Source organism: Papio anubis, chromosome 1, assembly GCF_008728515.1.
Source record: "Papio anubis isolate 15944 chromosome 1, Panubis1.0, whole genome shotgun sequence".
NCBI lineage: Eukaryota > Metazoa > Chordata > Mammalia > Primates > Cercopithecidae > Papio > Papio anubis.
In genome coordinates, this window is record NC_044976.1 from 135,570,150 (window position 1) to 135,597,205 (window position 27,056).

The 27,056-nt window shown below is 40.8% G+C and overlaps 1 protein-coding gene and 1 pseudogene across 4 annotated transcripts in view; one reads left to right on the forward strand and one right to left on the reverse strand.

The window, feature by feature from the left end:
* The first annotated feature begins 242 nt into the window (after positions 1-242).
* The window catches only part of LIN9 (lin-9 DREAM MuvB core complex component), an 87,039-nt gene continuing 60,225 nt past the window's right edge, over positions 243-27,056 (forward strand). Inside the window, exons 1-6 of one of the 4 annotated variants that reach the window (XM_009186317.4) lie at positions 243-629; positions 8,470-8,502; positions 11,844-11,938; positions 13,730-13,834; positions 22,029-22,162; positions 23,364-23,489. In XM_009186317.4, the coding sequence (XP_009184581.3) occupies positions 551-629; positions 8,470-8,502; positions 11,844-11,938; positions 13,730-13,834; positions 22,029-22,162; positions 23,364-23,489 (572 nt within the window). In that variant the 5' untranslated portion in view covers positions 243-550. Of the gene's footprint in view, positions 630-1,015; positions 1,020-8,469; positions 8,503-11,843; positions 11,939-13,729; positions 13,835-22,028; positions 22,163-23,363; positions 23,490-27,056 lie in introns of those variants that run through there. The other 3 variants (XM_021926612.2, XM_021926618.2, XM_021926616.2) reach the window with 3 other exon arrangements.
* On the reverse strand, positions 5,391-5,500 carry LOC116272577 (annotated as a pseudogene).

Consider the following 27,056-nt stretch of genomic DNA (forward strand, 5'->3'; position numbering starts at 1 on the left):
GGCCGCTGGGGCCGAGTCCCGGACGTCGCCACGCGCAGCGGGCTGCTGCGGCCGGCGCTCTCGGGAAAAGCGAGGGGACGGAGGCGCCCGAGCAATGTGGGTTTCGGGAACCGTGAATATTTCACTTTGCGTAGAGCCCCCTCGGGCAATGCGTCCCAGAACAGAGGGCTTCTTTCCCCCTGCCAGGGCTTCCCTCCAGTTCTCCACTCGGAACAAACAGCCTGCAGTTCCCGCAGCTGCAGCGCGGGCCGCGGAACACGCGCCTGGAGCGGGGCCCGGGCGGGACTCTGGAGCTGGTGCTGCTCCCCCAGCGCTCCGGCGCCGGGCCTCGCCGCGCGGCCTCCTTTCTCCCTTCCTCCCGCCCTGCTCGGCCGGAGGCGGCGGCGGAGGGGCGAGGTGCGGCCCCCCTTCGGCGGCACCTCCTCCCCGGGCAGGCGCGGGCGGAGCCCGGCCCGCCTCAGCCAGCCGCGGCGGGAGCAGCGCGGCGCAGCGCCGCGGGCAGCGAGCTCCGCATTCGAACCTCCCTCGCAAAGACAGTCTCCGCCCCACAATGCACCGCGGCGGGCAGCCTTTGAAAAAGCGGCGCGGCTCGTTCAAGATGGCGGAGCTCGACCAGTTGCCTGACGAGAGTGAGTAGCACCTCAAAGCACCCCCGCCTTTTCCCGTCTGCTGCCTGCCCCACTGCTGCACCGGCCGGGACGGACGGCCGTGCCCTCCGCTGGGCAGGTGGGCTGACTGCCAGCCCCACTGTGGTCCCCTAGTCCTCCCACTCCGGTGTTGCCGCCGCGTCGCCGCCTTTGTTATGGTGTCTGTGTGTTGGTTTCTGGGGTTGTGTGAGCGCCAGGGCCGGAAACCGAGAGCCCGGGAGTCCAGCCTGTGCCAGGCGGAGGCGGTGGCTGCTCCCCTGGCCCGACTCCGGCCCCCAGCCGAGGTGGGGGGAAGAGCGGCCCCCGGGCGCGGGGGCTGTCCTCGCAGCCTGCACCACTCGCCCGGCGCCGAGAGACGCCCGCCGGGGTTATGTAACTCGCCTGTCCCGGGGCCGGGGGAGGGCTCGGGCTGGGCACGGTGTGGTCCACGGCCCCTTCTTCTTGCCCCAGCTTCTGATCTTGTCCTGTCACAGCTCCTGCCTCTACGGGCACTTGTGATCTTCACTGTCCTCCCCGCCCCCCCACCGGTGTGTCCACCCCTGGAAGTGTTTCCGTGTCAGAGGGTTGGCCCCTTCCCCTGGGACCACAGGTGGCTGTGGACCTTTCCTGAGATCATCCAGCCCGGATACTCAGTATTCAGGTAGCCCCCGTCCCGCAGAGTTTATTCTATGTGTGTCTTAAGAGCCATGAAGGTACCTTTATGTATGGATGTGACCAACACAGCGTACATGTGCAGTACCCTGCCTGACACCCACCCTAGGGCATTGCCTCACCTATCCGTGTTTACTCACCCTGACGTCTAAGACGTGTATACTCACTTGTGTTGAGTAAGTAAAAGCACCAATTCCATAGTTTAAGGGCAATGGAACTTTTGTAATTTACAGTATTGCATAAATTATATGAAAAGGCAAATATGTTAGTTAATTACAAAAAAGTCCTGAATCCACATTCACTATTCAGTTTATACATATTTGTGAAAGGCTCAATCACTATTGAATCTATCTATGCACAAGGCAAATGGACTTTGAAAAAGAGAACTCAACATACCGATTCCATTTTCTTTGTGAGGTCATGTATTCTTAATAAGTTATAAAGTTAAAATAAAAGTTCAAGTTACCAAGCTGGTGAAAAGTTGTATTAAAAGTGTTGTGTTTTAAATTTGATAGAGAGCAGCACTAAGTACCAAAGGAACTTTGTCCGTGATGGAACTGTTCTCTTTTGTGATGTCCAATAGGGTAGCCAAGCTACTAGCCATACGGGACATTTCAAATGTGGCTAGAGTGATGGAGGAACTGAATTTTGAATTTTATTTATATAGTCACATGTAGCTAGTAGCCACTGTATTGGATAGGGAACAGCTATTGACCAGTCATGAGTTGTATTGTTTATTTGTAGAATACAATTGATTGTGATTTATTTTATTTATTTATTTATTTATTTATTTATTTATTTATTTATTTATTTTGAGATGGAGTTTCACTGTTATTGCCCAGGCTGGGGTGCAATGGCGCTATCTCGGCTCACTGCAACCTCTACCTCCCGGGTTCAAGCGATTCTCCTACCTCAGCCTCCCGAGTAGCTGGGGTTACAGGCATGAGCCACCATGCCCGCCTGATTTTTTTGTATTTTTAGTAGAGACGGGGTTTCTACATGTTGGTCAGGCTGGTCTCGAACTCCTGACCTCAGGTGATCCGCCCGCCTCAGCCTCCTAAAGTGCTGGGGTTACAGGTATGAGCCACCGTGGCTGGCCTTGATTGTGACTTTGAATGCTCCCAAATGAGTGTGGACCTACTAAGCACAGTGTACTTGTCATCCAAAAATGTTTTTCGTCATCCTTGGTATCTTTATCATAAAGATGTCTTATCACCTCTTGCATGTCACAATCACTAGAGCTCCTATTTTGGTTACTGCAGTCATTCTGTTGTAATGAGAGGCGTTTTAAGTGGCTTTCTTACAACTGCCGTTGGGAATATTTGCTTCATATCATCCAACATTTATTGAGAATTTACTGTGGTTCTTTGTAGGGACTTGGGATTTATATTAGGGTTCAAATTCCAGCTCCACTTTCAAATTAATATAACCTAATCATTTATATTACTTTGTGACATCTCTGGTACATTGATGTGTATTTGTGTGTATGTCTTGTTTAACCAGACTTCAGCTTTGTTGAAACCAGGGATTTTCTTTCTTTGTTATACAGTGCCACAAATCAAGTATACATAAATACTTAATTTATATGGAATTAATGCAAAGTAACAGATATTATTAATGAAACTGGAGGAGGGTCTTGAAAAGGAAAAGCGATTTCAATTTGATACTGGAAATAACAGTATGTTTTTTGGCCACATTTAGTCAAGGAGTCTAGCTAATATATTATTCAGTAGTCAATATAACATTATCAATAATCAAAGCTACCATTTATTGAGTATTTACTATGAACCAGATGCCATGCAAAGGATATTATATGTATTTGCTCATTTAATCTTCATTTCAATTGACGTAAGTACTCACATTTTATATGAGGAAACTAAGGCTATCTTCAGCCCAGATCTTTCCTGAGCTCCCTTTCTTGATATCTCTTGCCTATTTCACATTTCTTCTTAGATGCTTCAAAGGCCCCTAGAACTGCACGAGTTTAAAATCCACCTCAGTCTTACCCCATGACAGATACTTGTAGTGATTCGAATGATTCCACTGTGCATTCAGCTGGCAGGGCAGAAACCTAGAGATTTTCTTTGGCACTTCCCTCTCTCTCTTTTCTTTTTTTTTTTCTTTTTTTCCTGAGACAGGGTCTTGCTCTGTCACCTAGGCTGGAGTGCAGTGGTGTGATCTCAACTCACTGCAGCCTTTGCCTCCCGGGTTCTATCAATTCTCCTGCCTCAGCCTCCTGGGTAGCTGAGTTTACAGGCGCCCACCACCACACCTGGCTAATTTTTGTATTATTAGTAGAGGCGGGGTTTCACCATGGCTAGGCTGGTCTCGAACGCCTGACTTCAGGTGATCCGCCCGCCTCAGCCTCCCAAAGTGCTGGGATTACAGGTGTGAGCCACCACGCCCCCGGCCACTTTCCTCTCTTTCACTTCCCCTATTTAAGCCTTTACTAAGTCTGTACATTTTACCTTCTAAATATCTATCAGTTCTACCCATTTCCTACCATCACCATAGCCCAAACTGTCACTATTTCTTCTCTTTACCAATTACCTCAGCCTCTCATTAATTCAGCCCCCTTCCCACAAACACAAAGCGAGTGGGATCCTTTCAAAATGAATATATGACATCCTCCTGTTAGAAACCCTTAGTAGCTGTAAGACCCTTTGTGGTCTGGCTGCTCCCTACCTCTCAGCTTTATGTCGTACCACTTGTCCCCTCATTCTATCCCTTTGGGTTAAATTGGACCTTTTTCATTCCCTATACTCACCAGTCTCCCCTTTTCTCCAGGGTCTTTGCACATGCTGTTCTCTCAACCTGGAATGCTAACCCCTCACACCCCCCTTACTTTCAGTTAACTTGTAATTATCTTTTAGATCCCCTTTTATGCTTCTTCAGAGAGCCATTTCCCATCCTCCCTGACTAAATTATGTCTTCTTTAAATCTGTTTTTTGTTTTTTAAAGAGACAGGGTCTCTGTCTGTTGTGTAGACTTGAGTGCAGAGGCATGATCATGGCTCACTGCAGCCTTGATCTTCTGGGCTCAGGAGATCCTCCGGCATCAGTCTCCCCAGTAGCTGGGACCACAGGCATGTACCACCATGCCCAACAAGGTTTTTGTTTTTGTTTTTCTATTTTTTATGGAGAGGAGGTCTCCCTATGTTGCTCAGACTGGTCTCAAACTCCTGGCCTCAAACTATCCTCCTGCCTTAGCCTTCCAAAGTGCTGGGATTACAGGCTTCAGCCACCGTGCAGGGCCTATCTTCTTTATTTTTTTTTTAAAGATGGAATCTTGCTCTGTCACCCAGGCTGGAGTGCAGCGGTGCAATCTTGGCTCACTGCAACCTCCACCTCCAGAGTTCAAGCGATTCTCCTGCCTCAGCCTCCTGAGTAGCTGTGATTACAGGTGTGTACCACCAAGCCCGGCTAATTTTTGTATTTTTAGTGGAACCTGACTGGTCTCGAACTCTTGACCTCAAGTCATTTGGCCCCCGCAAAGTGCTGGGATTACAGGTGTGAGCCACTGTGCCAGGCCAGGGCCCATTTTCTTTAAATCTTTTTGTATTGCTATGTAACTTCCTAGTGACAGCTATTAACAGTTGCAGTTTTGTATTTGTTTATGTGATTGGTTAGTAGCCCCATCAGAGCAGGTATTGTTTCTGTCTCCCTAATTGCAGTCCCAGTTCCATGCATAACACCTGGCTTACCTCTGACCTTTCATACTATTCTTCCCTATGCAAGCACAGTCACCCCTCCTCCCTTCTTAATACTTAACCTGTTTGTTCTGCCCAGACTCATAGCTTTGATTTCCTCCTCTGTCACAGCTAGTTTTTTAGATGTTACCTCCTCAGAGAAACCATTTGTACTCAAAAGTAAAGTAGTTCGTACTTAGAGTAATTCCCCCCTCCCCACCAATAACACCCTGTTTATTTCCTTTTTCATGAGCTATAATTATTATGTACTTGTTTATTATATATATGTCTTTCTACTAGAGTTTAAGCTTCCTGAGAGCAGAGGCTTTGTTTGTCTTGTTCTTTGGGGTAACCCTAGCCCCTAACAGTGCTTATGGTAGGCATTCAATAAAATGTTTTTTCCACATCAGATGGGTCATGTGCTGACTTTTCACAAAGTTTGAGAGACACATCTCACACATGAGTATGAAAACGAAGAATCTTTAGATTAATGAACACCTTGTTAGAGCAAGATTCTAATTTAATCAGATTCACCTGACTGAAAAATCCATGTTCTTAACCTATTTTTTGATTGCTTAAAATAAGACGGCATTATATCAAAATTAACTGTAATATATTAGTTGTTCTATGCACTTTTACGTGTATTAACTCATTTAATCTTCATTTTACACATGAAGAAACAATAGCACAGAGAGGCAAAGTAACTGGCTTAAGGTAACATGCAAGAAAGTGTCAGGACCAAGATTCAAACATAGCTAGTCTCAACCTAGAACCTGTTTTCTTTTTTTTTTTTTTTTGAGACGGAGTCTCGCTCTGCCGCCCAGGCTGGAGTGCAGTGGCGGGATCTCAGCTCACTGCAAGCTCCGCCTCCCGAGTTTACGCCATTCTCCTGCCTTAGCCTCCCAAGTAGCTGGGACTACAGGCGCCCGCCACGTCGCCCGGCTATTTTTTTTTTTTTTTTTTTGTATTTTTAGTAGAGACGGGGTTTCACCGTGTTAGCCAGGATGGTCTCGATCTCCTGACCTCGTGATCCGCCCGTCTCGGCCTCCCAAAGTGCTGGAATTACAGGCTTGAGCCACCGCGCCCGGCCAGAACCTGTTTTCTTAACCACTATGCTATCCTGCATCTAGAAAAAGGAAAAAAGGGCCGGTTGCGGTGGCTCACGCCTGTAATCCCAGCACTTTGGGAGGCCAAGCTTGGTGGATCACCTGAGGTCAGGAGTCGAGACCAGCCTGGCCAACATGGCGAAACCCTTTCTCTACTAAATATACAAAAATTAGCTGCATATGGTGGCATGCACCTGTAATCCTAGCTACCTGGAAGACTGAGGCAGGGAGAATTGCTTGAACCTGGGAGGTGGAGGTTGCAGTGAGCTGAGATTACGCCACCGCACTCCAACCTGGGTGACAGAGTGAGACTCCATCTCAAAAAAAAAAAAAAAAGGAAAAGGAAAAAAGGTTAAAGGTGATTGGTCAGAATCCCCAGGATACGGTTCCTGCCTTCATGGAGCAGGAATGGATATTCTTATGGCCTATACCCCTTCAGCTCTCTGCTTAAACATCACCTTTCATAGAAGCTAATCATGAACACCTTATATACAAATAGTTTTCCTTCCCCCCCATCCCAACCCTGCATATTCTTCTGCTTTATTTTTTCCAGAGTGCTTATCATGACTCGATAGCTGTTTTTGTTTGTCTCCCATCACTAGAATGTACATTCCATGAGAGCAGAGACTTTGACTGTTTTGCTTGCTGTTATATTCCCATTGCCTAGAGCAGGTAGGGACTGGCATGCCATCAGCACTCTACATATTCAGTGAGTGAATGGTTACTACTTTTTCTCAAATGCACTACATATCTGTTGGTAAACAGATGTGTGTATTATCTACTGTTGCTGCTTTACAGTTGTGTTGCGTTGTTTGAGACTTTTTAGCAAGATTTTGTGTCATTCACCCCCATGACTTTACTGCCTTTTGTCGTTAAGCTTGATTTGCCATATGGAAGCTGTTATGATGTCCTGTTAACTATTCTTCACATCTAGGCAAGAGAGTAGAGTGAAAATAAGTGTCTTTAATGCTGATAGGTGTCTGTTTTACAAGTCTCTTATACTGACCTGTGGAGGAACAAATCAGTTGAAGTTTAGTGATCAGAGATGCAGAGTGTTTAAGGATCTGAGATGAAGTGTTTCATAACTGCCATACTTTATCTGTTGCTTCTCATTTTAAGTCGGTTACCCATTTATAGGAGATGTAAATCACGGCTGCTTTTGTTTAATAGCAAAGAGGATTAATCTGTCCTCTCTGATTTTTGTTCCTAGTTCATGTTCTTTTTTATTTAATCCCCTGAGATCATCCTTAATTATTATTTTTCAGATGACTTGGACTTTGCAATGTATACATCCAGTTCTGAGATTTTTAAATTTAGTGCTTTCTCGCTCTCAAAAAGCTTCTTTCTCTATTGACTTTTCTACTTTCCCTACCCATAGATCCTATCATTCATTCACACCAGAACCTGTGGCCTGATGTTTCTCAAAGTGGGTTACCTGCAACAGAATCCCCTGTTGTTTATTAATAATATAGATTGAGTCTAGATTCTGTGTGTATGAGGAGCTTCCTTGTTATTCTAATTTCTTTTTTATTTTTTTAAGGCGGAGTCTTACTCTGTCTGTCAGGCTGAAGTGCAGTGGTGCGGTCACAGCTCACTGCAGCCTCAACCTCCCAGGCTCCAGCAAGCTTCTCACATCAGCCTCCTGAGTAGCTGAGACTGGAGGCACGTGCCACCATACCCAGTGAATTAAAATTTTTTTTTAGAGACAGGATCTCCCTATGTTGCCCAGGCTGGTCTCAGACTCCTGGCCTCAGGCGATCCTTCCCACCTTGGTCTTCCAAAGCACTGGGATGACAGTTGTTAGCCATCACACCTGGCCTCTAATGTACAGTAGAGTTTGTTTTATCCAGTGGACCCCTCCAACTTTAGCCCCTCTTGGCCGTTCTGTATTCCCTTTTCCAGCTTAAATCTTGAAGTATTGCATATACCTGCATTCTAGACTTTCGCTTGCTATGACAGTCCTTGAATCATTTCCATTGTCTGTTTTTCCCACTCCATTACCACGTCATTCTTTGCCTCAGTAGATGTCAGTTCCCTTTCTCTTTTCTTCCAGCACCACAGCACACCTGGATGAGGATCCAAAATTACCTCTGTCCCCACTCTTGCTCTTTCTTCTCTTTCTTCATTTTCTTCTCCTGGAATGGTCTCCAGTTCTCACAACTTCAGCAAGACTCTCATATGTCTCTCTCTAGTTCTTTCTTTATCTGAGTTCTGGTTTATAGTTTGAATGGTATGCTAGATATTTCTAATTGCACATTTCACCATCTCTTCAAACTCAGTATTACTAAAACTAAATGGATCACTTTTACCCCCAAACCAAAGTCTTTTTCTCTTTGGTTATGAAATAATTACTGATTTGTTTTATTTTTAATTTCAGGTTCTTCAGCAAAAGCCCTTGTCAGTTTAAAAGGTAAGAAGTATCGCATTTTTAGGTATACCATAGCTAAAAGTCTAATTCATTAAATTCATCTGGATATAGTGTTTCCCTTTTCCTTCTAAGTTATGATTCATTGTAGCTTTTCAGTATTGGTTTTCACTGATAACCTTAAATAAATATGCTTTTATAGGAGAATTGATCCTCAGTTGTTAGAAATTGTTTTTAAAAATTTCTAAAATTATTGATTAAAAACTTTTCTAATTAAACATTCCATAAATATTTAGATTAAAAACATTTGTTAAACAACTGTGCTGAGCTATATGTTAGCATAATTGTTTGTTTGTTTGTTTGTTTTTGAGACAGTCTCTCTGTTGCCCAGGCTGGAGTACAATGGTGCAATCTTGGCTCACTGCAACCTCTGCCTCCCAGGTTCAAGTGATTCTCGTGCCTCAGCCCCCTGAGTAGTTGGGATTACAGGCATGTGCCACCATGCCTGGCTAATTTTTATGTTTTTAGTAGAGATGAGATTTCACCATGTTGGCCAGATTGGCCTCAAACTCCTGGCCTCAAGTGATCTGCCCACCTTGGCCTCCCAAAGTGCTGGGATTACAGACGTGAGCCACTGTGCCCAGCAGATTTTTTGTTTATTTATTTTTTGAGACAGGGTCTCGCTCTGTCACACAGGCTAGAGTGCGGTGACGTGACTACAGTTCACTGCAGCCTTGACCTCCTGGGCTCAAGTGATTCTCTTGCCTCAGCCTCCTGTGTAGCTGGGACCACAGGCAAATGCCACCATGCCCAGCTAATTTCTTTATTTTTTGTAGAGAGGAGGCCTCACTTTGTTGCCCAGGCTGGTCTCGAACTCCTGGACTCAAGGGATCCTGCTGCCTCAGTTTTGCAAAGTGCTGGGATTATAGGCATGAGCCACCACATCTGGCCTGTAATAGCTTATTTTTAAGAGTCTTGCTTTCACTGGGCACGGTGGCTCATGCCTGTAGTCCCGGCACTTCGGGAGGCCTCATGAGGCAGGTGGACCACTTGAATTCAGGAGTTCGAAACCAGCCTGGCTAACATAGTGAAACGCCGTCTCTACTAAAAATACAAAATTAGCCAGGAGTGGTGGCAGACACCTGTAATCCCAGCTACTTGAGAAGCTGAGTCAGGAGAATTGCTTGAACCTGGGAGGCGGAGGTTGTCGTAAGCCGAGATTGCGCCATCGCACTCCAGTCTGGGTGACAGAGTGAGACTGTCTCAAATTAAAAAAAAAAAAAATCTTGCTTTCTAAGTAATAATGCCCTGAAATAAAAGAATGATAGTACTTTTCTCATTCTAAGAAAAAGTTTGACATGTTCCTTGGTCTCACTATTTCTTTTGGCAGGTACATTAGACTAACCCTTTTAACACAGTTCCTTTAAAATTTTACCTCTTGATTAAGATTCTAGTAGGTCAATAAATTTGGAACCAAGTTAAATATTCTCAAAGGTTCATTAGTACTTTTAGTTTTTAAAGCTACTGTATTGTTCTTTGGATTGGTGATTTACCAAATTAAATCCTTCTAGCTTGAGGAGACCACTTGTCTTCCAGAACACCCCAATTTCTTTGCCTAGCAGGATCAACTCCATCCCACTTCCGTTCCTATGCGATTCTTAAAAATTATTCCATTATTCTTTTTCTCCTAATATTAAACTCATTTCTCTCTCCCTTTTTTTTTTTTTTTTTTTTTTGAGACTGAGTCTTGCTTTGTTGCCCAGGCTGGAGTGCAGTGGCACGATATCTCAGCTCGGGTCAAGTGAGTCTTGTGCCTCAGCCTCCTAAGTAGCTGGGACTGCAAGCATGCATCACCACACCTGGCTAATTTTTGTATTTTTAGTAGAGATGGGGTTTCGTCATGTTGGCCAGCCTGGTCTTGAACTCCTGACCTCAGGTGATCCTCCCACTTTGGCCTCCCAACGTGCTGGGATTACAGGTGTGAGCCACCATACCCGGCACTCATTCATCTTTATAAAAACATTTATATAAGTATTATGTATTTCTTATGGAAAAAATGAGAAAATGCTGATGAGCCACTAGAAGAAAATAAAAATAACCATCTTGTATATTCATCCTAGTTTTCTATGCCTCTATATAAACATCTTTTTTACAAAAATTAAACTCACCCCTCTTTATTTTCACAATATGTCTAATCATTATAATGTGTGTAATCATAATGTCTATTTGATACAACTTTTTTTCTGGTTATGTACAGCTCTGAAGACATTTCTCTGAATTAAGGAAAACGAAATAACCACGCTGATTTACTTTTTCATTTTTTGTGAGGGGACAGAGACTCGCCGTGTTGCGCATACTGAAGTGCAGTGGTACTGTCTCAGCTTGCTTCGACCCTGGCTTGCTTCGACCTTCGCCTCCCAGGTTCCAGCGATTCTCTGCTTTAGCCTCCTGAATAGCTGGGACTACAGGGGTGCGCCACCATGCCCGGCTAATTTTTGTATTTTTTGTAGAGGTAGGGTTTCACCATGTTGGCCAGGTTGATCTCAAACTCATGGCCTCAAATGATCCACCCGCCTCGGCCTCCCAAAGTCCTGGAATTATAGGCATGAGCCATTGCACCTGGCCTAATTTCCTTTTTATATATCAAGTGATACACATATTAAATCAGAAAACATTTAGAAATATGCTCTAAATACAGTCTGGCGTGGTGGCTCATGCCTGTAATCTCAACACGTCGAGAGGCCGAAGCGGGTGGATCACCTAAAGTCAGGAGTTTGAGACCAGCCTGGCCAACATGGAGAAACCCTGTCTCTACTAAAAATACAAAAATTAGCTAGGTGTTTTGGCACACACCTGTAATCCCACTACTGGGGAGGCTGAGGCAAGAGAACCACTTGAACCCAGGAGGCAGAGGTTGCAGTCAGCCAAGATTGTGCCACTGCACCCCAGCCTGGGCGATGGAGCAAGTACTGTCTCATACACAAAGAAAAAATAAAAAAAGAAATGTGCTCTAAATTCAAGGTTAGAAAGGGCTTTTTCCATTTTTGATTCCCCGGCTTTCAGAATTGTACCAAAATTTATGATATAGTTCTTGGCAAGTTGGAATGGAGAAATTATTAAAAATCCAAAAAGAAAGAAAAAGAAGCACATGTTTCCGTATGGACATTTAATACTTTCAAGATGCATTGCTTTATCAAATTATTTAGAGAGTTTGACAGAAAAATACAGAAGAGCTTTTTCATTTATAATAAATTATTATAGTAAGTATATTTTTTCCATATTGGTAAATATTTTAGATATATGGCTGTTATGAAAAAGGCAGTATTCATGGTATGAAATCCTTTGAACTAAGCCAAAATTTTATTAGTATTAATTATTTATTACAGAGGGAAGCTTATCTAACACATGGAATGAAAAGTACAGTTCTTTACAGAAAACACCTGTTTGGAAAGGCAGGAATACAAGCCCTGCTGTGGAAATGGTAAGGAGTGAGTTTTTCTTACATTTTAGAATAATTATAGCTAAGTTGTCTGTATTATTGTCATGTGTAAATTCTTGCAGCACAGTAAAAAATTTACAAGTTTTTTTCCCAACCTCAAGTGTCATTAAGCACTGTTTGATCTTATTTAGATAAATTAATTTGTACCCAATGATGATCTGGTCATCATTAAGCATTTGTTCAGTAATTGTGTAATAGTTTCTTTAAATAGGAAAAACAAAAAACTACAACTTAAAATTTTATCAGATATGCAAAAAATTTTACATGGCTTCATTCAGTACCTGCAAAAATATGTACGTGTATATATATATATATAAGTGGTAAGGTATTAAAATCTTGTATAGCCAAAAAGAAAAAAAACATTGTGTAACTCAAAGGTAAGTGCATTTAGAGATGGGAAGTAGAGATGAGCATATAATTGACATGACTAACGATTTTAGGAACTCTGTTTCTCTCCTGCCCTGCCAGGTAGCCAGGAGGTTTTAAGGGTCTGTCTTGAAACAATCCTGGAGTTGGGATAGACAGCAGCAGTCGCAATAGCCTGGGCAGCTGGCCACAATGAATGTGAGGGGCTTTCCTCACATGTCAATTCCATCATCTTCATTCCCTTCCTCCTCTGCTTGTGGTCAGGGAAGGGGGGCAGTGTAGAATGGACTTCCTGTCAGGACTATAGAGTATCAAGACTCCGAGTGGGTTTAATTTCTTTTTGTTTTTCTTTTTTTGAGATGAGGTCTCGCTCTGTTGCCCAGGCTGGTCAGGAACTCCCAGGCCTAAGCGATGCTCCCCGCTCAGCCTCCCAAGTAGCTGGGACTACAGGTGTGTGCCACCATGCCCAGCTAATTAAAAAAAAAATTTTTTTTGTAGAGATGGGGTCTCCTTGTGTTGCCCAGGCTGGTTTCCAGCTCCTGGGCTCAAGTGATCCTACTGCCTCGGCCTTCCGAAGTGCTGGGATTATAGGCATGAACCACTGTGCCCAGCCAGAGTGGGTTTAATTTCAAGGGTTTGTAGACCTGAGTGGATGTTGCCCATATGTTGTTAGCCCTCTGCATATGTTTCTCTTCCAAATAGCCATGAGGAGTGGGAGAAGGCTTTGAAAAGGGTGTAGGTCTTATTGCAATATTATTTCTTTTTCTCTCTATTAATGAAACCTCTGAACCTAAGGTGAACTGTAAAATTTTTCCTATTACAGACTCTTAAGTGTATGATGTACTTTTGGTACTTAAACAATTTTTTTAGTTCTATGGGTAATTATCAGATATCTATCATGTGTATCTTGTATTCTTATTTACAAATGAAAATTTGGTTAACGATCTTTGACAGCAGATCTAGTATAATAGTATACACATTTAGGCTTACTCTTCTAGAGTGGTTTAGAATCTTTGGCCCGGCCCAGCCCTATGCAGCAGACATATGTCACACGCCTGATTGGTATTAACCCAAGCACCAACATAATTTGAACTGGAATTTCTGGAACTTATTTTCCTATCACCACTGTCCAAGGCTGCCAGTGTACTAAGGAGACTTGGGGTTCAAGTTTTACTTTATTCATCAGCTAGGTATTTCATTCATAAGCAACTTGCATAAATACATCTTACTGCTTTCTAAATCTGAGGTTATTTATATTTGGCTTTGTGTGCTTTGTGTTGCCCATACTTTATTCTTCCATACTGCTGATAATCCAGAGTTAGCTCAGTTTTCCAAGTATAGAATTGTATTTTGGAACAAAAATGGGAGGGTTCAGCTTTTTCATTAAATGAAACATTTCTATCATAGCCTTTCAGAAATTCAAAACGAAGTCGACTTTTTTCTGATGAAGATGATAGGCAAATAAATACAAGGTCACCTAAAAGAAACCAGAGGGTTGCAATGGTTCCACAGGTATGTGTGTGCTAAAATTTTGTTTCATTGGAAAGGAAGTAAGCAAATGCTCAACCTAATAAAGTTTATATTTCTGTTACATTTTTAGTAACAAGTTCTTTTCTTTAAATTCGTACTGCTACTCTGGTCCTGTTTTAGTTACCTAGAAAACGTTATTTTTTTGATCAACTTTGAAACAGGATAGAAAGCTGATCATTAGTCCTACAAATGCACAATTTTCTTTTAAGCATGGAGATAGTGGACGAATTTGGCAGCATGGAATCAATTTTTAGATTTGCACTGAAATAAGGGGGAAAAAATGTTTTACTTGATCACCAAGACAAGTATGTTGAAGACTTCCTTTATCCAAGAGATGGAGTCTCACTCTGTCGCCCAGGCTGGAGTACAGTGGCGTGATCTCAGCTTACTGCTACCTCTGCCTCCTGGGTTCAAGCGATTCTCCTGCCTCAGCCTCCCGAGTAGCTGGGATTACAGGCTCACACCACCATGCCCAGCTGATTTTTATGTTTTAGTAAAGACGGGGTTTCACCATGTTGGCCAGGCTGGTCTTGAACTCCCGACCTCAACTGATCAGCCCGCCTCAGCCTCCCAAAGTGCTGGGATTACAGTCATGAGCCACTGCACCCTGCCGAGAGGAAAATATTTAGCATGAAATCATATCTCCTTATTTATTTTTGGCATTTAAAAACTCATAGTGGACTGGGCACGGTGGCTCATGACTATAGTCACAGCACTTTGGGAAGCCAAGGTGAGCGCATCACTTGAGGCCAGGAGTTCGAGACCAGCCTGGCCACAATGAGAAAACCCTGTCTCTACTAAACATACAAAAGAACTAGCTGGCATGATGGCACACACCTGTAATCTCAGCTACTTGGGAGGCTGAGGCATGAGAACTGTTTGAACCCAGGAGGCGGAGGTTGCAGTGAGCTGAGATCATGCCACTGCACTCCAACCTGGTTAACAGAGCAAGACTCTGTCTCCAAAAAAAAAAAAATTAGACATGTAAAAATCAAAGGAATTAAAATTGGATAAGGAAATATTAACTTTAAGGGTAATGTAATTTTTGTCTTATCCATTTTATAACTTCTGATATAATCATTCCCTGTTTCTCTTTCATTATTTTCCAAAGTCTTATAAAACAAGATTTTCTAGTGTAATAGATGGTAGAGGTGATAGTCTCAACCAAGAATTTAGCATTAGGTTTCTTTTTGAAACTGAGTTTTGCTCTTCTTGCCCAGGTGGAGTGCAGTGGTGCGATCTCGGCTCACTGCAACCTCTGCCTTCTGGGTTCCTGCCTTAGCCTCCTGAGTAGCTGGGATTACAGGCATGCGCCACCATGCCCGGCTAATTTGGTATTTTTAGTAGAGACAGATTTCTCCATGTTGGTCAGGCTGATCTTGAACTCCCAACCTCAGGTGATCCGCCTGCCTCAGCCTCCTGAAGTGCTGAGATTACAGGCATGAGCCACTGCTCCCAGCCAGGTTTTTTTTTGGGGGGTGGGGGAGGGGACTGCATTGGCATGATCTTGGCTCACTGCAATCTCTGCCTCCCATACTGAAGTGATTCTTGTCCCTTAGCCTCCCGAGTAGCTGGGACTATAGGCACAAACCACCACACCTGGCTAATTTTTGTATTTTCAGTAGAGACAGGCTTTTGTCACGTTGGCCAGGCTGGTCTCGAACTCCTGACCTCAAGTAATCCACTCACCTCAGCCTCCCAAAGTGCTGGGATTACAGGTTTGAGCCACTGCACTCGACCCAAGGATTTAGCATTAAGTAAATTAAAAGCATGACCAGCAATCTACCCTACCAATAAAAACTCTTAAATGCCTTGTGATAATTTTAAACAGGAAAATATGTTCATGTTCTGTAGAATGAACAAAAATGTATCTTGAACTTCAAAAAAAATGCTGTCAAGGCCAAGTGCACATAAGCATCTAATAATTTGATCTTGTAATCCCAGCACTTTGGGAGGCCAAGGCAGGCAGATCACTTGATGTCAAGAGTTTGAGACCAGTCTGGCCAACATGGCAAAATGCCATCTCTACAGTAAATACAAAAATTAGTTGGGCATGGTGGCACACACCTATAATCCCAGCTCCTCACTTGAACCTGGGAGGCAGAGGTTGCAGTGAGCCGAGATCACAGCTGTACACTCCAGCATGGGTGACAGAACAAGAGTCTGTCTCAAAAAATAGATTAACTAAAATAAATTTTAAAATAATAGGAATTTGATCTTGTTGAAACTGAAATGCAATGTGCATTTCTTGGCTAAGTTAGCTGTTGTATACAAGGTTGAATGAACAAGAAATAGTTAAGTAACAATTTTGTTAGCTAGACTTTGGAATAGCTATGTTACTAAGATAATCTAGATGTTTCACAAGCATATAGAAAACTGATCTTTAAGACTGTGACACTGTCCTGTTGCAACTCTATCCACTGCCTTCCTTCCTGAGCACATCACTCTTTCTGGGACTATTTTACAGAGCCCTTTTTAGCAATGGAGAGAATTCTGAGCAATACAGAACAAATATAATGTAGGATAAACGTGATATGAGACTTCTTCAAATATGTGAAAAGTTTTTATATCCTCTGAGTTTTCTCTTTACTAGTTGTAGCATCTTTAGTTCTTTCCATCTTCCTTTACCTGACATGGCTTGTTCCCTTACCCTCCTTAGTCATATCTTCTAAATCTCTTGCATTTTGTCTATATGTTTATTTAAAGAACACCACCCAGAGCTGAAAAATTATGAAAACTAACTTTTACTAATTACTTATGTGTTGAGTCCTGTTTTAAGCACTTCATACATATTACTTTGATTTAATCTTCAACAACAACTATGAAATAGGTTACTGTTATATTATTTCCCATTTTGTAGATAAGAAAACAGACACAGATAAGTATCTTACTCAAGAACTCAAAGCTAGGAAGTAAAGACTGATAACAGTCAGGCAGCCTGTCTCCAGAGTCCTACTTTAAAAAGAAAAAACCCAGCTTTGTTAAGATAGACTTTACATATACAAATCATATATTTAAAGCATACAGTTTGGCTGGTCACAGTGGCTCATTTTGAGAGGCCAAGGTGGGAGGATTGCTTGAGCTCAGGAGTTTGAGACCAGCTTGGGCAACAAAGTGAGACCCTGTCTTTACAAAAAAAATCGAAAAAAAAAATTAGCCAGGCATGGTGGTAGCACACCTGTGGTACCAGCTATTTGGGAGGCCAAAGTGGGAGGATCACTTGAGCCCAGGAGATTGAGGCTGTAGTGAGCTATGTTCAGACCACTGCAGTCCAGCCTGGGCAATAGAACAGAGATCCTGTCTGTTTTAATAATTTATGTTTCTGGTCTGGTGCAGTGGTGCATGCCTGTAGCACTTTGGGAGGCTAAGGCAGGTGGATGGCTTAAGCTCAGGAGTTCCAGATCGGCCTGGGCAACATGGCGAAACCCTGTCTCTACCAAAAATACAAAAATTAGCTGGGTGTGGTGGCATACTCCTGTAGTCCCAGCTACTCAGGAGGCTGAGACAGGAGAATCGCTTGAATATGGGAGGTGGAAGCTACAGTGAGCTAAAATTGCGCCACTGTACTCCAGCCTGGGTGACAGAGTAGGACCCTGTCTCAATCAATCAATAAAAGATTCCCTTTAACAATGTGAATCTATTTTCCCATACCCAACAAGCAGGTCCTTAATATAGTTTTATATTCGATGAGCTACTAATACCCTGTATACCCTATTTAAAAATCTGGGTCAATAATGTAGTAGAAAGAAATAACACTTTTTGTGATAAGACTATAGTAATTTGGTTATTTATGCTAAACATCTCCTCACTTATAAAATTTTTCTTTTTTCTTTTTTTACATTAAAATTTTTTTTTTCGCCGGGCGCGGCGGCTCAAGCCTGTAATCCCAGCACTTTGGGAGGCCGAGACGGGTGGATCACGAGGTCAGGAGATCGAGACCATCCTGGCTAACACGGTGAAACCCCGTCTCTACTAAAAAATACAAAAAAAAAAACAACTAGCCGGGCGAGGTGGCGGGCGCCTGTAGTCCCAGCTACTCGGGAGGCTGAGGCAGGAGAATGGCGTGAACCTGGGAGGCGGAGCTTGCAGTGAGCTGAGATCCGGCCACTGCACTCCAGCCTGGGCGACAGAGCAAGACCCCGTCTCAAAAACAAAAACAAAAACAAAAAACAAGAAAAAACAAAAAAAAAAAATTTTTTTTTTCTCCTGAGAATGGTCACTGAGGGAAAACAAAGAAAAAGAAAAACAAAGTTATTTTTCTAAATGCAGCGTGATATCCTGAATTGGTTTCTAGAACAGAAACAGGACGTTAGTGAAAAAACTGGTAAAATCCAAATAAAGCCTGTAGTTAATAGTATTGCACCAGTTTTGACAAATATACCAAAGTTACTATAAGATATTAATGTTAGGGAAAGCTAGGTGAAGGGCATATGGGAATATGCACTATCTTTGCAACTTGCCTGTAAATCTACAACTTTTCCAAAATACAAAGTTTATAATAAAAATTTTTAAATTTTGACCCTAACTAACCATCCCAATATGTACTTCCCTCATACAGTGATAGCCACTATAATTAGTTTGATTATCCTTTTGAGACCTTTTAAATATACTTTTAATGTATTCATAGAAAATATATAATATTGTTAAATGTATATATATTTTTTCTTTTTCTAAATGTATGTATTCTAAAAATTACATTTGTAATATCATTTTCATGGTATTGTGCCATGTGTCATTCTGTAGTTTTTTTACCGTCTTTTTTTGAGATCTGGCCATGTTGATTGATTGAAATAGATAGATAGAATTCAGTGTTTCATTTCTTTTTACTGTTGAATAGTATCAATTTTATATCATTATTTATAAATTCACCCATTTGGGAGCATTTAAATTGTTTGTAAATTTTTACTTTGACAAATAATGCTGCAGTGAACGTCCTGAGCATGTTTACATAAATTTACACGTTTTTTTCTAGGACAGATGCCTAAAATGTGGAATTGCTGGGTCGTAGAATATGTACATTTAAAGTTTTTAAAGCGTACCAAATACTCTCCAAATAAATTGAATTGGGACGGTATACAGTGACTCACACCTGTAATACCAGCACTTTGGGAGCCCGAGGCGGGTGGATGACCTGAGGTTAGGAGTTCAAGACCAGCCTGGCCAATATGGCGAAACCCCATCTCTACTAAAAATAGAAAAATTAGCCAGGCGTGGTGGCACGTGCCTGTAGTCCCAGCTACTCGGGAGGCTGAGGCATGAGAATAGTTTGAACCTGGGAGGTGAAGGCTGCAGTGAGCTGCGATCGTGTCAGTACACTCCAGCTTAGGTGACAGAGCAAGACACTGTGTTAAAAAAAATTAAAAAATAAAAAGAAATTATACTGGTTATATATATTAGAGTTCCTATTTTCCAAATGCCTCCAACTCAGTACAGAAGCAAGCATCTAGATTTTTGCTACTCTGATATATAGAAATAGCCTATCACTTGTTTTAGTTGGCATTTTATCTAAGAGCAAATTTGAGACACTTTTCATATGTTTAAAAATGATTTCTTTCCTTTTCTGTAAACTGTTTATGCCTTTTCCCCATTTTTCTATTGAATTGTGGGTCATTTTGTTACTAGTTTATAAGAATTTTGTATATATTAAAAATATTGGCCCTTTGGACGTTTATAATGGCTGTAATTTTTTTGAGTTTATAGTTTGTCTTTTGACTCTTTCTGTCGTTTTTGACATATGGGATTTTAAAATATTTTAAGGGTCAAATATAACTTTCTTACCTTTTAATGGCTTCGAGTTTGTCATGCTCAGAAAGACCGTTTCTACACTAAAATTTATAGTTTTAGAATTCTCTCGTATTATTTCATTTTTTTGGTTTAAATCTTCAGTACATCTGGAATTTATTTTGGAATAAAGGATGAAGTAAGACTGCAACCTAGCTTTTTTTTTTCCCCCAGAGGGCTACTTAGTTATCCTAGTAACATTTATTAGGTAATCCATCTTTTAAACATTGATTTAAAATGCTGCCTTCATCAAAGCTAAATTCGCGTAAGTATTTGGGATTACTTCTAGGCTTTCTGTCTCTACGTCTAGCATATCTCTGTATTTGCTAGTATCAAATTATTTTGGCTGGACATGGCAGCTCATACCTGTAATCCTAGCTCTTTGGGAGGCTGAGGCAGGAAGATTGCTTGAGCCCAGAAGTTTGGGACCAACCTGGCAACATAGCGAGAGCCCGTCTCCACAAAAAATACATGAAACTAGCCGGGCAAGGTGGTGGGCGCCTGTAGTCCCAGCTACTCGGGAGGCTGAGGCAGGAGAATGGCTCAAACCCGGGAGGTGGAGCTTGCAGTGAGCTGAGATCCGGCCACTGCACTCCAGCCCGGGCGACAGCGCGAGACTCCGTCTCAAAAAAAAACAAAAAAAACATGAATTAGCCCAATGTGGTGACACATGCCTGCAGTCCCAGCTACTTGGGAGTTTCAGGTGGGAGGATGGCTTGAGCCCAGGAGGTCAAGGCTGTAGTGAGCAATGTTTGCACCACTGCACTTCAGCCTAAGTGACAGAGAGAGACCCTGTCTCAAAAGAACAAACAAAACCAAAAGACACACACACATGCACAAAATTGGTTTAACATGACTTTATACTATGTTTTAATGCCTGTTAAGATATTATCACATATTTTTTTTTAAGATTTTTTTCCTTTTTTTTTTTTTGACACGGAGTCTCACTCTGTCGCCCAGGCTGGAGTGCAGTGGTGTAATCTCTGCTTATTGCAACCTCCGCCTCCCAGGTTCAAGCTGTTCTTCTGCCTCAGCCTCCGGAGTAGCTGGGACTACAGGCACAGCCACCATGCCTGGCTAATTTTTGTATTTTTGGTAGAGATAGGGTTTCACTGTATTGGCCAGGCTGTCTCAAACTCCTGACCTTGTGATTCACCTGCCTTGGCCTCCCAAAGTACTGGGATTACAGGTGTGAGCCACCGCACCTGGCCTAAGATTTTTTCCTAAATATTTTTGTGCATTTATTTTTCCATGTAGACTTTAGAATCAACTTGACTAGGGAAAAAAATGGCCTGTTGGCATTTTGACTGGGGTTGGACTAATATTATAAATTAATTTATGAGAAATGACATATCTATAGGTAACATTGAGACTACCTAAGAACTGATTGTAGTTGCACTTAGTTCTTAGTATTCCACAGACTTTAACATTTTTTTCCATATCAGTCTTGCATGTTTCTTAAGTATGTTTCTACATATTTAATATTTTTTTGTTTATGTCAATTTTTTTCGCTATTATAAACAGGATATAAACTCTTATGACCTGTCCAGTTATTATTTATATATAGAAAAGATAGTGATTTTTTTGAATTGTGGTTTTTGTATATCAACTTTGTATTTACCCATTTCATTAAATTTTCTTACTGTTTTTAATTGTTACAGTGGATTTTCTTGTGTTTTCACCTACAAGAAAATGGTAGTTTTATCTTCTTTCTAAATTTTATTATTCTTACCTGATTGGCCAACTCCTTCAAAACAGTGTTATGAAATAGCAGTCGTAGTTGAAATCTTTGTCATACTAGGTTAGTGGTGGTAGTTGAAATATTTGTCATTCTGATTGTCTTTTAATATTATGATACTGGTTTTTGGGTTGGAGTGGAGAGAAATGTTTTACTAGATTAAAAAAGTATCCATCTAAGCCGGGCGCTGTGGCTCACACCTGTAATCCAGCACTTTGGGAAGCTGAGGCAGGCAGATTACCTGAGATCAGGAGTTCGAGACCAGCCTGGCCAACATGGTGAAATCCGGTCTCTACTAAAAATACAAAAATTAGCTGGGTATGGTGGTGCACGCCTGTAGTCCCAGCTACTCGGGAGACTGAGGCAGAATTGCATGAACCCGGGAGGCAGAGGTGCAGTGAGCCAAGATTATGCCACTGCACTACAGCCTGGGTGACAGAGCAAGACTCTGTCTAAAAAAAAAAAAAACCAGCAATAATCAAAAATAATCAGAGTGTTTAAAACAGCAACAAAAATTCCATGTTGAATATTGGTGAATCTTTTTGAGTACTTAAACATAATTTACCTTTTGCAAATTTATTCAGGGTTATAAATGTTCATTTTTACTTAATGGAGCTATAAATTAATCTCTCTCTCTCTTTTTTTTTTATTGTATAGAAATTTACAGCAACAATGTCAACACCAGATAAGAAAGCTTCACAGAAGATTGGTTTTCGATTACGTAATCTGCTCAAGCTTCCTAAAGCACATAAATGGTGTATATACGAGTGGTTCTATTCAAATATAGATAAGTATGTATCATGGCTTATATTATGAATATTACTTGAATCATAAATTTAAGTTTTTCAAGTGTTTTAAACTACAACATTTTCTATAGGTCTATTTTGATCTTATTTTTCCCTGAATTCATTTTTCTATTCCACATTCCAGTTAGATCTATTCTGTTTGTTATAGTTTTCTTCCCCATTATCCTTGTTGGGGAAGAAAACTATACATTTTTGTGAAGAATTGATTAGAGTATAATTTCTGTGTTATAATTTTTAAAGACTATGGAGTAGAGATACCTTAAAACACCATTATTTGCAATGAATGAGATTCATTTTATAATTGAGATGTTAAGTGTTGGTATAATCATAGAGAAACCATTACTAATGGTAAAAATGGCTTAAGATTTTTAGGAGGGTAGTCTTTCTAGTTTGGATATGGTACTTAAGCACGTTAGGTATACACATATGCTTAAGTATAACATAGTATGAGATTTGACTGAAATACAGTTATTCAACAATGGAATTTACTGAGGAAAAGTTCTTATTTATAATCCTTCCTCATATGCCAGTCATTGCTGCTTGCTCTGCTGGATATTTATGTTTACTTCCCTTCTCTGTTTTCTATACCAGTTGCCTACTATGGAGCTTGTGAATCTCATGAATGTTCATATGTGAGCCCAAGGCATTGATGTATCATTGCCAACACTGGTTCCTGGTTTCCCAGACTCATGAATAGAATTGTTTTATTTTTGTCCATAGGCTTAAGAGAGTTTTCAGGGTGTCTCAGTGTGATCTGAGTTCTTCTGGGATTCCCCCAAGCAAATCTAACCCTCTAGAGTCCTCCAGTGTCCCAAGACTGGTTTAATTCAAGAGAGGACTCCTTGGTGATGGTATTCCTTTGGGACAAAGATACTTTGTAGCTGCCTTGGTTTATCTTCACCTGATATAAGGCCAGGGCCAGGATAGCCTCCCAAAGGATATATCTGTATAAGAGATTGAACAAAAATCAGTGTCTTTTAGAATCACAACACAAATAATATTTCTTGAGCAACTTTTACACATTAGATGTTTCACAAATGCCAAGGATTTAGTTTTAGCACTTTGAGTTTGTGCCAGTTTTTATGTATATGGGGTAGAAATGAAAGTTTAGCATTTTGTGATTTTATGTGTTTTAAGGAAGTAACACATTTTATGTAACCATTAAAATACGATTTCTGTTTTACAGACCGCTTTTTGAAGGTGATAATGACTTCTGTGTATGTCTAAAGGAATCTTTTCCTAATTTGAAAACAAGAAAGTTAACAAGAGTAGAATGGGGAAAAATTAGGCGGCTTATGGGAAAACCACGGAGGTAAAAATAATGTTTTTGTTTTTGTTTAAAATAAAATCAAGCCAGGAGCAGTGCATGTACTTATAATCCCAGTTACTTGGAAGGCTAAGATGGGGTATTTGCTTAAGGCCAGGGGTTCAGGGCTGTAGTATGCTGTGATTACACCTGTGAATAGTCACTACACTCCAGCCTGGGCAACACAGTGAGAACCTTCCTCTAAAAAGAATTAAAAAATAAAATCAATAAATAATAGTTGTTAGTATCATTACTACATTGATTTTTTTTTAATCTTTGAAATGACTAGTACCAAAACATAACTTTTCAGAATAATTGATTATGTATTAAATATATGCTGTTAACCAACTTTAATGTAGGTGCTGTTTATGCTTATGTATCTTATAATTAAATGCACAATTTCATTTTTGTTAGGATCACAGGTTTTGAACATAATTTTTTTGTTTTACATTACCTATGTCCCTCTGTGTTCCAAAAAATACTTAAGAGTGTCCTAAAAAGTATTTAAGGATACTGTAAAGTTCTGTGTACATTTTTGTTATCTTTTGTGAAATCCTTTATCATCTCAGGAGCCTTCCCATAAATGCCTATTTTACTTTATATAAAAATAGAAGACAAATTTATCTAATATGTTAGTTCCTGAGAACTGCTCTTCATGCGAAATGATTTTTTCTTTTCCAGTGTTATCCTGGTAACACATTGGAAAACCCTATATTACTTTTGAGTGAAAATTGGAAATATGTTAGAAGAAGAGTTAGATCATTAGTTCTCACATTATGTCTATCTGCCTGGTAAAAAGTATGTGCAAGACTTTTTCATTTTAAATGGTGGGAAAGTTCAAGGAAGGTCTGTAAATATAAAGTGATTTGGTCAAATAGAAATGGAATTTAGATTTAATGATCTCTTTAGATGGTGATGAAATACAAAGAGAACTTTTAATTAAACTGCCAATTTGTATTAAAAGATGACCTTGATGGTGATGTTTTTAATATTTCTTATAATAACAAAATTAAAGTTTGGTATGTTATTTAGTGTGTTTCATACTCATAATTTATGGCCTTTGGTAATTACAGTAGGCCATTTGGTGGCTTTTTGCTGTCATTTTGTGTGTTTGAGCAAATTGAGTTACACTATTTCTAATTATTGTCCATCAGAGTGAGATATTGGTCACTATTTACTGTTTTGTCATAATTCTGTAGTTTGGGTGTCATAATATTTCTCTTGTTAATTTATCTTCTATTCTCTTACCATAACATTATTTAATCTTGTAGTCCTTTAATTCATCAAGGTTAATTAATAGTTGAAGTCTTTTCTCAATAAAATATATAGTTTTTCTTTCTTTGAGGAAAGCTAGGTATAATACAAATTATTGATACAGTAAACCTTAAAATATCTTAATTTGAAAAATCAATTGGTGAAACTCCATCCAGTTGGAAGGCAAAAAGGAAGAAACAAAGAGAGATAAACCACCAGGAAGGAACTTAAGAGGAAATGTGCAAGATACATATGAACAAATGTTAAGACATACAGGATCTTGGAAAAGAAGACTCAGCATCCTAAATTAGTCTATAAGTTAAAATCAGTCCCAATAAAAATATTAACAGGCCTTTTTTGTTTTTGTTGAGACGGAGTCTCGCTCTGTCACCCAGGCTGGAGTGCAGTGGCATGATCTCGGCTCACTGCAACCTCTGCCTTCTGGGTTCAAGTGATTCTCCTGCCTCAGCCTCCTGAGTAGCTGGGATTATAGGTGCTCACCACCACACCCAGCTAATTTTTGTGTTTTTAGTAGAGACAAGGTTTTGCCATGTTGGCCAGGCTGGTTTTGAACTCCTGAACTCAGGTGATCCACCCACCTCAGCCTCCCAAAGTGTTAGGATTACAGGTGTGAGCCACTATGCCTGGCCTCTTTTTTTTCTCTTTTTTTTTTTTTTTTTTTTTAAGTTAGATGAGTTAATTCTAAAATTCACATTTAAGAGGGGAGAAATCAAGCAGGAAAATTCTGAAAAAGCAAAGTAAGAGAGACTCCATTTTAAAGAGCATTTTAAAATAGATTATAAAGTGATCATAATTAAAGCAGAGTAGTAGTGGTGCATAAATAGAAAAAGAATGAAAAAGAAGAAAATCTAGATACAGTCACAGATGTCTATGGGAATTTAGTATAATAGTTGCAATGGTTACCTCTCAAGTACATGGTGAAGAAGAGGATGGATTGTTGGTTTAATGGAAATCGAGACTACTGTTTAGTAGTCTATAGAAAAAAACAAGTTGTTCTCAGGCCTTACAATATTTGAAAAGGATTGAAGATTTAAATTTTTTTTTAAATGAAAGAATAAAACCACAAGAGGAAAACATAGGAGAGTTTTACTTAATCCTGAATTGGAAAAGGCTTTTCTCTCTCTCCCTTTTTTTTTTTTTGATATGGGAATCTTGCTCTGTCACCCAGGCTGGTGTACAGTTGTGCAATCTTGGCTCACTGCAACCTGCGCCTCCTAAGCTCCTACCTCAGCCTCCTGAGTAGAGTAGCTGGGACTACAGGCACCCGCCACCGTGCCTGGCTAACTTTTGCATTTTTGGTAGAGACGGGGTTTCGCCATGTCGCTCAGGCTGGTCTCAAACATCAGACCTCAGGCAATCCGCCTGCCCCGGCCTCCCAAAGTGCTGGGATTATGGGTATGAGCCACCATGCCTGGCCTGAAAAAGCAGGCTTCAAACCTAGGAGCCATGAAAGAAAACATTAGTAAATTTGACTATACAAAAATAAGAACATTTTACATGGCCAAAAACAAAAGCCCATAAATAGTTGAAAGATAGTGACAGAAATATCCATCACATCTTATTACAGAGAGCTAATTCCCTACTATATAAAGAACTCCTATCAATAAGAAAATGTCAGGTAACCAATAATAAAAATGATTATAAATAGATGATTCAGGCTGAGTGTGGTGGCTCACACCTGTAATCCCAGTACTTTGGGAGGCTGAGGCAAGGAGGACTGCTTGAGCTCAGGAACTCAAGACCAGGCTGGGCACCATGGTGAGACCCCAACTCCACCAAAAAAAAAAGAAATTCAAAAATTACCCGGGCATGGTGGCATTCACCTGTAGTCTGAGCTACTTGGGAGGCTGAGCAGGGAGGATTGCTTGAGCTCTGGATGTTGAGGTTGCAGTGAGCCGTGATCATGCCACTGCACTCCAGCCGGGGCAGCAGAGCAAGACCCTGCCTCAAAAATAAGTAAATAAAATAAAAATAAAATTAGCCTGTTGGGTGACACTTGACTGTGGTCTTAGCTGCTCACTAGGCCAAGGTGGGAGGATCACTTGAACCCAGGACTTTGAGACTACAGTAAGTTATTATTGCCCCATTGCACTCCAGCCTGGGCAATAAAGGGAAACACTGACTGTTTAAAAAAACAACAGCAACAGATAATTCATAGGAAAGGAAAAAGAAATGGCTCTTGTAAATATGAAAAAAATTCCATTTTACTCATAATGGGAAATGCAAAATCAAAGTTTGCTGAGATACAGTTTTTGTTTTGTTTTGTTTTGCTTTGTTTTTTTGAGACAGAGTCTCACT